The 11,495-nt window shown below is 36.3% G+C and overlaps 2 protein-coding genes across 35 annotated transcripts in view; one reads left to right on the forward strand and one right to left on the reverse strand.

Annotated features, from left to right (window-relative positions):
• sypl1 (synaptophysin-like 1) overlaps positions 1-11,495 on the forward strand; it is a 454,480-nt gene that overhangs the window by 192,680 nt on the left and 250,305 nt on the right. The gene's annotated exons all lie outside the window — the stretch shown is intronic.
• plekha5 (pleckstrin homology domain containing, family A member 5) overlaps positions 1-11,495 on the reverse strand; it is a 149,620-nt gene that overhangs the window by 101,020 nt on the left and 37,105 nt on the right. The window contains exon 4 of one of the 34 annotated variants that reach the window (XM_051890685.1): positions 3,833-4,648. The exons of the other annotated variants lie outside the window; for them this stretch is intronic. Within the exon in view, the coding sequence (XP_051746645.1) occupies positions 4,531-4,648 (118 nt within the window). The 3' untranslated portion in view covers positions 3,833-4,530. Of the gene's footprint in view, positions 1-3,832; positions 4,649-11,495 lie in introns of those variants that run through there. 34 annotated transcript variants of the gene reach the window in all.

Below are 11,495 nucleotides of genomic sequence, written 5' to 3' on the forward strand. Positions count from 1 at the left end.
ACATCTGAAGCGGATCAGCTATCTGGAGGAAGTCGAGCCATGGCTGTTGACATCCTCAGCATCTCTGAACCGCTGTCATGGACTTAAAGGGTTGAGCCATCTCGGTCTGTTTTCACAGGCAGTCTGTTAGCAGGCGGGAAAGGTAAAGAATCCACAGTGCTTATCTAATTTAACACACAGGATATATATAGATAAGCATGTCTCGTCTCTCCTTTCAGTGAGATTCCTCAAGCTAGGAAAGCCTACAGGACACGTACACACAATAACTCATGCAAAGACGTATAAACATGTCTAGACGCATTTTGAAAGAGTTGCGAGCAGGTTGAGCGAGTGCGACGGTTTCACAAACACACTTAGGTAACTAGAGGACGGAAAAATCCACGTAAACAACAGAACGAAAGGGCACGAATCCAAAGTGAGGGCTTCCTTGTTCTCGCCACCACAACAATGAACGTGTTTCTATGACACAGCAGTGCTGACAAATCCACTTTTGAAAAGCCACAGCAGAGCGTTCCAGAATCACCCCACTGCCCTTCAGGAATGTGACAGCAGCCGGCAAAGTGTCCCCAGCTGGAAACATGACAACAGCCCTCAAACTACAAGCCAGTCGCACCGAAGTGGCGAGGCGCGCTACACACGTGGGTGGGGTGAAAGCCCTCGATGGAAACAACAAACATACACACATGGAACAGCACTGCAGGGGATGCTGAGACCAAAACACAGACTGAAATAACATTGAGTGATATTGGAGAAATATCTTATATACGTTTAAAATCTGATCAACGGCGGCCATAAAATATATTTGGACATTGCATAATATGACATTGCATAATATAACATATTAATTAGATGTAAATATATGTCTTTTATCTTATATAAGTGATATATGATATTATATTAATGGCATATATACACAAACAAAAACATATATATACAAAAACATATGTGTGTGTGTGTGTGTGTGTTATATATATATATATATATATATATATAATAATATTAATAATATAAATGTTATACACTAACATTCAGAAGCCTGCATTTATTTAATTAAAAAAAGAAAACAGTAAATAATTTTATAAGTTTTCTATTTTAATGTATTTTAAATATTTTTCTATATTTTAAAATGTGAAATTTAAACTTTTTAAAGCAGTTTTATTGCTTAATATTTTTGTGGAAAACTTTTTTTTATGAATATAAATTTTTAATGGAAACATTTGAAAAATAAAAATTCTTGTAAAATTATAAAATATCTTTGCTATTACTTACTATTACAATCTGACACGTTCTTGCTGGAAAAAAAATTTGATTTTTTAAATATTATTTTAAAGAAAAACAACACACTTTTCTAAATTATATCAGTCTGTAATTTGGTTTGATATTTTGTTATATTGTGACATTTATCCAGTGTGACTTGTGTCCAAATACTTTCTGGGACAACTATAAATAATTTAATAAGAAAAATAATGAAAAAAAAAAAAAAATGATTTGCTTTTCAAGAAACACAGAAGGTCCCCAGTGAATGTTTCAAAGAACAAACAGGCGCTAAAAGCAATTTGTGCGGATTCATGTTCTGTTCATGTTGTAAATTCAAGATTGAATTTATGATTTGAACGCCACCTAAAAATGTTTTAGCCGTGACTTTTCGTTCCTAAGTACGATTGATTTTAAGTTGTAATTGTGAATGTTAAAGGTGCTCACACTTTGTATACTGTTGATGAATAACAGCGATAAAGCTTGCAGAAAAATACGACTCGTGCCACGGCTCTGAGCCTAATTGTGCATATCTGAATTACAGCCATTTAGGAGTAGAAAAAGAAGAGGTAAAAGACTGTCGCAGTCGTTCAAGGACAAACAAAGACAGCGTACGCGCATGTGAAAGCAAGAGATGACATGAAATAAACATTTTCTTCCTCTACTGCATGCACACACACACACACACACACACACACACACACACACACACACACACACGATTGCTAAAGCGGAAGGAGTGCTGAATATTAAACACCTCACAAGGGAGGCCATGATCACTCCTTCAGCAGTATGAATAGAGGAACTATTAGCGTAATGAGGGTTAAGAGGACATATTTACACTTTAAAGCATCTTATTTTCCCCCTGAAGTCCATTTAGAAGGTTAGTCGAGGTTTCAGGCACCAAAAAACAATCCAAAACAATTTAGTTCTCCTGACTATTATAAATACACGTCTTTGCTGCTGTATATAGATATGGTTGATACAGCTAAAAAGAAATCTCTTGGTTGTTATTTATGTAAAAAATGTTGTGAAAAGACTTGAAAGGGATTTTTTTCCCAATCAGATTAGCTATAATTTCAACCAAAACTTCATTATAGCCAATTAGATTCAAAATGTTTAATGCAAGAAGCAAAATAATCACTAAAAACTATAAATTTATAATCAAATCTATCATAAAACTATTTAAAAATAATCATGGCATGTTTTTTTCTAATACTAAAGCACTAATGGAAACGACACAAAGTTTCAACACATCACTGAATCAGATCAATTCACTTAAATGGTTTGAACTGATTCACAGAACTGAATCGAACTCAAACACATTTTTTGCTACTGCAAAGTTAATCCTAATGTTATATCAGCAAAATAATTGCATACATAATGTGAATATTTAATATTCATTGGCCAGCCCTACGTGTAGATGTAAATGACCTGCAATATGATTGTTTGAGTGCGAGTTGAGTGCTAATCAGGGCTGCGTTTCCCAAAAATATTGTAAGTTCTGTTGAATTCTGTGGGCGTCCATAGTTGGCTTAGGGAAACGTGCCCCAGGATGGCTGAAGATGCTGAACACTAAAACAGCTTTATCTATGATATATGTCCTTTAATAAAAAAAAAGCCCCTGGCAAGAGTGATTCTCAGACTGTGTAGTGTCTGCATGCCAAGATCAGTCCTAGAATGGACACGTGTCTCTCTCTCTCTCTCTCTCTCTCTCTCTATGCCCGTCTTCAGTCCCACAACACATGGGCACAGAACAGGGCAGCTGGGACGCTATAGCCGAGGCCCACGGGCCCTCAAAGGCTCCGATCTATGGCCCATGACTGCCGTGTCTCTCATGTGCGGTGCTGTGTGCCGCGTTCCCTCCAGCCGCGTCCATCTGTTGCCGCAGGCTCTGTGTGATCTGGTACCGTGCACAGCCTTCTGCTAACGCCTGCAACAACACACAACTTTCTCTCTATTTAATCACCCATATTCCTTTGTTCCTTTGCTGGCTTTGTATGAAATGAATCTCTGAATTTTTGAATATTATGATCAAATTTAATACATTTCATATTTATGCATTTATGCAATGTTGAAAACATCTATTGCTGCTTAACTTTTTCTTGAAAACCATGAGACACTACCATTCAAAAGTTAATACTTTAATTCAGCAAGGATGCATTAAATTGATCAAAAGTGACAGAAAAGACATTTATAATGTTACAAATGATTTTAATTTCAAATAAATGTTGTTCTTTAGAATGTTCTTTTGCTATTAATCAATGAATTTTTAAAAAATGTATCACGGTTTCCACACAAATATGAAGCAACAACTGTTTTCAACATCAATAATAATCAGAAGTGTTTCTTGAGCAGCAAATCATCATATTAAAATGATTTCTGAAGGATCATGTGACACTGAAGACTGGAGTAATGATGCTGAAAATTCAGCTTTGATCACAGGAATAAATTATATTTTACAATATATTACAATAGAAAACAGTTCTTTTAAATTCACAATATTACTGTTTTTACTGTATTTTTGATCAAATAAATGCAAACTTCTTGAGCATTAGAGACGAAAAAAAAATCGTAATTATTCCAAACTTTTGACAATTTTTTTAATCAATTCACTGAAACAGACAGTTCAAACTGATTTAATTAAATGAATCGAACCTGCGAATTCAAGACAATGAGGGACTGTCTTATTCAACTCAGGGTATGCAATATTCAACTCAGGGTACTGTACGTTTTCACAACAATGATGTACTGAAAATGGAAAAGTTTTTTGTTCTTGTTGAGTTTTTCATGTGCATATGACAATGCTGTCAAAATGATCCCTGTTCACACAGATCCATGAAAACGGCTAAAAATGCTGTATTCTGCTGCCAGGCCAGTAGATGGCGATGTCAATTTGTAAAGAAACACTACGCGCCTATAGACTAAACACGTAATACGTACGTGCATGACGTCAACATTTTCACAAATTTTTTATAGTTTACATGGAGACGATAACGGTATCGTTTATCGACACCAGTTTTCAAAAGTTTGCGTTTTCAGGCAATCAAAACGCCGGTGTCATGTAAATGAACGGCCAAAATGCATAAAGTTTTCAGTTTTCAGTCGAAATTGGTTTTATTGCATATTACATTATTGCAATTACACAATTAACGTTCTCTAACGCAGAATTGGCACCCTAATATGTTGAATATCTCAGCGTGATGGGGCAGGGAACCAGAACAGCCTCATTTTGCTGTTGTGAAAACTCTTTCTTTTTTGCCAAAGTCATTTGCATTAGCTGTGGAAAGCATTAATCCCTTTAGCCTTCAAAGGCCGGATCCAGGTCCCAGACCTCCTCCATGCCGTTCCACTGATGCTGCCCGTCGCTCCGCTCCCAATGCAACGTGAAATCCTAAAACAAAAAAAACCTTTATTTTCTCTTTCCATGCCGTTTTCCTCTCGGCCGGGGCCTCGGGGGCTCCAATGGGGACCGTCAGGACGCCCACACGCATGAGCCACACACACGTCAGCAGCAATCACCTTCAAACAGCAATGCAAACCTGCATAAACGTCAATGAGACTCAGAGACGTACCGCTGGGGAAGGACGCCGCTGAATATGGATGCCAGTCAGAATGACGGCTGATATTGTCAATGAATTCATACATATAAAACTCTTCAAATAACTAAGTGACAATCTGTTGTGACAGAATTTGTCTTTTGCAAAACACTCGAACCTTGAAGCGACAATGATGATGAGTTAGATATGTACTCTTAAAACAGCCTAAAGTTGTGCTGCCCCAAAGGAGGTCACCGCTGAGGCACTTACACCTGCGCTGGCGGGCCTTTTTTAGCATTTGAGATATGGATTTATAGTGGTTTTGGTATTCAGTGAAGATTCCAGATTCACATCTACAAAATCACCAGGAGGTAAAAGTAGTGTTGCTACAAACTTTACTACACTTTTGAGTGGCATGAAAGTAGATCAGAGGTTTTCAAAAAAACATCACTTCAACAGTATGCATCTATTTACATAGAATTTATATAGAAAAATATTCATTTATATAGAAAATTACCTAATCTAACCCTATAGTAAGTACATGTAGTTAATTAATATTACAAAGTACTTTAATGTATAATTACACTGAAACAAGGACATGTTAAAATAGTGTAACCTTTTTTTTATTATTCTTTTTTGTCAGTAATTAAATAAGTTTGTATAAATAAGTCATGTAAATAATTTCTTATCACAAAAACTCTTAAGGGACCCAATAGTCTTTAAAAGATGTTTTTGTGTATTCAAAATGAAATCATATTAACATTGTATAGTAATTTTATATCAACATTGATATTAATATTAATGCTACTCATAATATACATTTTACCCCAAAACAATGGGGAAAAAGTTGCTTTTCCAACAGCCACTGGACAAAGAGCCATTAGAAAGAACAAGAAATTCATTTTGGCACCTTGCAAGTATATTTCTTTCTAATGTCTCTACTAGTCTGTTTTGGTTAAGACTAATTGGGTACAAATGAAGACTGATCTTTTATCACTTGCACCTGCCCATAGTCAGAACAACTTTTTCCAAAGGATTCAGCTAGAACAGAGCACATTAGAGCAAATCTCTGGTCACTCAAGCCCAGAAAACAGCGCTGAGCTTAGCAAAATGGAGCGTAACGGAGATGGATAGTCAGGGCTTCTGAAAGAGACACACCTCAGCAAGGGCGACACAAGCTAGACCTAATCCTTCAACCACTATTAGTCTCTTTCTGCCACTGTTCCACTTTAGTCCGACCTCGCTGCAAGCGAAACAATGACCTCGTATGGCATTAGTTCACTCTGGAGTCAAACAAGGCATTTTTAGGAGCAGTTTCAGGGTGTAAACGAAACAAGTCACACCATCATGTGGTACGAAGATGTCCGTTTGCATTCAAACATCTGATATCACATTATATCCAATGCCACCTAAATTAATTGTTAAAGGGGTGGTTGATTATGATTTCACTTTTTTAACTTTAGTTAGTGTGTAGTTTCCCAGACAGAAACGTCCAGTTTCATTCTAAAAGTTGTAACTTCTTCCTGAGTCTCTCCATCAGTGTCGACTCCGGTTTGAACAATGTAAGGCTGAACACCGTTACTGACAATCCTCATTTTGGCTGCGTGAGATTCTCCAGCTTTGTTGTTTGCGAGCTGTTAAAGCTCCGCCCTCTTCTGGAAAGAGGGTGGGGAGCAGCAGCTCATTTGCATTTAAAGGGACACACACAAAAACGTCATACCCAAACAGGGGCAAATTTGACAAGCTATAATAAATGATCTGTGGGGTATTTTGAGCTGAAACTTCACAGACACATTCTGGGGACACCAGAGACTTATATTACATCTTGAAAAAGGGGCATAATAGGTCACCTTTAAGAAGTATAAATATTCCTTATAGTTACATTTAACATGAGCTCATGAAAATTAATTGATAAAATTGATGAAATCTTCAATGTTGGTTTGGTCTCCCAAATGCATACATGTAAAATAAGTAAGTAATAATACAAATTGAAAAAGTTAGTTTAAAGTTTACAACTAACAATTAGCATTTGACCTTCAAATCCTGTGAGATAATTTGTATAATCTACATAAATTCAAAACACTAAATTGAAAAAATTTTAGAATAAACTCAATAAAAGTGTCTGTAAATAAAATATATGAGTTGTGACATTTAACCCTAATTTAGACAAATGTCATCCTTTAAGACAGCAGACATCAATGATAATGTTGTTTGCTTGTATATTTGGTTTTAATGAAAAAAAAAAAAAAATATATATATATATATATATATATATATAACTGCAATTTAATGACATTATGGCATGATGAAATTGAGACAAAGTTGATAATTGATAAAAACAGACTTTTATATATATATAAAAAAAAAAAAATCTTTTACATGAGTGGAAAGTAAAAAATTTTGAACTGGTGAAATTAAAGGGGCTACTGTTATTAGCGACACCGGTGGCCGTTAATCGAACTGCTTTTGAAGTAATTAAAAATTACACTATATGACAGTTTGATTATAATGATAGTTTGAATATAAAGTATGTTTGAGACTAAAGACTATATAGATCTGGCTAATTTGAATTAATCTCTTTTCTCTGCATGACACATTGACATTACAGTACAGAATGACTCTTTCGGCATAATCCTGAACATTGTATAAGCATTCATTTCATGTGTCATAAAACGGAAGAGAGACTCTCCTTTTGATTTTCAGTCCTTCACATAAAAATCAGTCTGCAGCCTTTCATAGACAACCTAGGATGTCGGGAAAGCCTTGTTTTTTTAAAGTTTCGTTACAAGCTGTTCAAACATTGGCAATAAAGAAGTGATTAATACATGAAAATTCTTACATATAGCCCCATTAAAGAAACAAAGCTTGTTGTTACTAATCCAATAGATCCCAGTGTCATTTGGAGTAGAGAAGAACATTCCTCTTAAAGTGAAGTGACCGTGTAATCCCCGTTTCAATAGAGTAACATGCTGCATTCAGTCCATAACCTGCCACTCCATCAGCCCTTTACATATAACACAAGAACAGAGGCCCTGACAGGTGACCCGGGTCAAAGAGCGAGGCATCCTGCAAACAACAGATGCACAAACACAACACACTAAAGGTTAACGTGTTTGCATTCTGTGATTTGGAAACAGGCTCTTCCTGCCAGGTGAGATTAATGCACTGCTGCAGGTTCAGCTCCAGATTTCAAAGAGACTAAATTAGAGCTGTTCTTACGATGCAGCTGGCCAAGATACGCTGCCACTGCTCAAGACAAACGACAGATCCGGAAAATCACACGTAATCCACAGCACTGGGAATGTGTTCGGAAACCTGAGTGATGCAACCAATACAGCTACATTTCCACCATGGGAAAAACTCCTTCACAATCACACAAACCTGAGATGTTTTATTGACATCTGCAGTAAAAGAGCACGACATCTACCTATATAGAACAAATGGATGCAAATACTTTTAGAGGTAAAATGTTACACATGTAATGTTTACAATGTAATCGGGATGTAATGATTTTGGCTATTTTGGATAAGTGATAATTACTTTCATGTTATGGCAGATAACCGATAAATGGCCGATACTGTAAATATTACATGTAAATATTATGTTACGCAAGTAATGTTTACAACGTAATCGGGATGCAATGATTATACAATTTTTGCTATTTTGGATAAGCGATAATTACTTTCACTTTTCTATCGATAAATGGCCGATATTACCTTTTATTAATTATTTCTATTAATTAATGTATTAATTATATACTTTTTTGTCTATATAAATTAAAAGTAAAGCACTACAAACCAAAATCAATTATTTTAAATGCAACAAAAATTACAAATGGATATTTGTTTTGAGATTTTGAACAGTGCTATTTATTTAAATACCTTTAATTGAGCATTAGATGATGGCAAATGTAATCAAAATGTAAAAAAGCAATTATTAACAATTACATTTAATTAACAATTAAAAATCCGATATCATCTGATAAGACACATTTAAACAAAAATATTAATAAAAAAATAACCGATAATCTACCAATATATACGTCTATCCCTGCAACGCAAATTATTATTTCATAAAAATTTTAAAATGTGGAAAATGTTAAGTATGTATTGTTTATAATGTAATAGGGATGCAATGATATTAAAATTTTGGCTAATTTGGATATGCGATCATTTCATCAACTTTCATGTTATGGCAGATAACCAATAAACGGCCGATATTACCTTTTATTAATTATTTCTATTAATTAATGCATTAATTTTGTATTTTGTCTATAAATTAAAAGTAAAACATACCAAAATCAATCATTTTAAATGCAACAATGTAAAAGAATTAAATTACAAATGGCTATAAATTGAGATTTGTTAAAAAGTGTTAAGTTATTCATTTATTCATTTAACTTTAATTGAGCAATAGATGACGCAAATGTAATCAAAATGTAAAAATGCAATTAATATTAACAATTACATTTAATTAACAATTATCCAATATCATCTGATAAGACATAAATAAAAAAAAAAAAAACGATATTATCGGTCGATAACCGATATGCTACCGATATATACGTCCGTCCATCCCTACGACATAAATTATTTCAGGTGGTAGTTGTTGGTGACAAAAATAATTGATAATTCTCACACTGTGTATCAAATAAGTAATTTGTAATTTAGCAGACACTTTTATAAGACAAATAGAGACAAAAAGTACTGGGACAATTTATAGTTGTCAAATGTCAGTTAAACTACATCGGCAGTTACTCTACTTGAGGGGAATTGACTTCTGAACCACTTGGTTATTAAATGCAATGACATTTGGACTCTTTAAAGTGGCACTTTAGCACTTTTTGGAATCATTGATATTAAGCCAGACCATGTGCTGTCAAACACAAGACAAAATCTCAAATTAAACTGGGCAGTAAGGGGTAAAAAGAAGCTGAACCAGCATCTCTTTCGCTCTATGAACATACAGAAGGGTGCAGCCGCAGGGGTCAAAGCAATTACTGTAAGTACAGGAAGAGGAGGGACGGCAAAACTGGGTGTATGCGTGCGTGTCCTCGTAATTTAGCAGCGAACACTTTCTCTGCCCCGGTCCACCCGGGCTGCTGCTATTCTATTAGCGTGGCAGGATAAGGAGGACGGGCTCATCAATCCCGAGACTTTAATTGAGCTGGCTTCTCTCGGGCAGAATAATTAAAAGACAGGGGGGGAAAAAAACAGCGAGAGGTTCTTCACGAGGCAGGACGGAGGGGTGAAGACGACAAAAAAGCTTGGATGAAGGTGATGGATCGGGCCGTTAGAGTGCTGGGATTCGAGGTCATAAATAAGGAGCACTGCTGGGCCACGCTGATTAGAAAGCCAGATTCCCAGACTGCGTCGATCGGGGAAAATGGAAAAGTGTCTGAGGCCGAGGAGCCACTGGAGAAGAGGAATTGCTGGATGAAGCTCCCAGGAATTTAAATGACGGCGCCGCACGCGTCTGTCATTCAGCCCAAGACGCCGTCCGCCGAGGCCCGCACACATACACAAACACATCGGAGCAGCGTATGAAAGCAGAAAGGCAGTTATTTTGACGTGAATCAGACTTCTGCTCCGCACAAGCTTTATAATACTCGACTGCCAGCGTTGTGCCATCTGAGGAGACAGAGACGTGCAGCGCAATCTAATGAGCAGATAAAAGCTTGACGCGTCAGGGAATGCAGACGCTGAGCAAGGTGTACCTCACTGGGACATGCCGCTTATTTTCCCTCCATCGTCTTGTGCCTATCGCCATTTCTAGGGATTTCCAAACTGTTGATATTTTTACAAAAGCTTCAGACGTACAACAAAACAACACTTGCCTGGGTTTCCATCCATGCATTATGTACATTTTAGGATAATCACCAGGGGTGTGACGAGCTCTCGTGCTACGAGATTTCGCGATAATAAAATGTGACGAGATTTCTTGTTGAGACACGATACTGAGTGTGAGGGTGAAATTAGGATAGAATATGCCACCGCTACATTTACATTATGCCTTCACTGTCATTTTGCTTTTTATATAATAAAAAAAATAAAATAAAAGGAAATAAAAGCCTTTTAATTCAGTTGGATAATGGTCGCTTCAATCCCATCCAGTTCATCCAACACGAGCTGCAAAGTCGTACGTAGTGCAGCAGGAATCAGAGTTCACTGATCACATGACAAGAGTAAGTAACGAGATCACTGACAAGACCATGGCGGAGAATTTGTTGCACAACAGAGTCTAAAAGCGTCTGACAAATGTCTTATCTTGTACAATGCGCACTCATCACCGGCGCTCCCTATTCACAGAGTACGTGCGATCGCAAAATCGAAAGCAAAAGTAAAACGCGAGTGCGCATTCAAACGCGATTTCAATACCCCGCATTTTGAAAGCGGCTCCTTGATGCATGTAAATATCTCCCGATATGAAAGCTATCTCAGGCTGGGCTGTGTATTTGTAAACATCTCTTAGCTCTGTATTATGCTTAAAGTAAAATTTGGTCTGCACTTTTTTTTTTTTTTTTTTCCAAATTTGAGAAAGTGCTTTGATTATGGTTGAGAAAACGGTTATTCATTTTTATTTATACTGTTTTTATTTCTATGATCAATTTGTGGAAAGGAGTTCAGTTAGGAGGTCAAAAGTTGTAGAAGGTCATAAATCATGTACAGTGATGTCTGAAGAGACTGCAATTTTGCAATTTTT

The sequence above is a fragment of the Ctenopharyngodon idella genome, chromosome 4 (assembly GCF_019924925.1).
Source record: "Ctenopharyngodon idella isolate HZGC_01 chromosome 4, HZGC01, whole genome shotgun sequence".
In the NCBI taxonomy this organism is placed as follows: domain Eukaryota; kingdom Metazoa; phylum Chordata; class Actinopteri; order Cypriniformes; family Xenocyprididae; genus Ctenopharyngodon; species Ctenopharyngodon idella.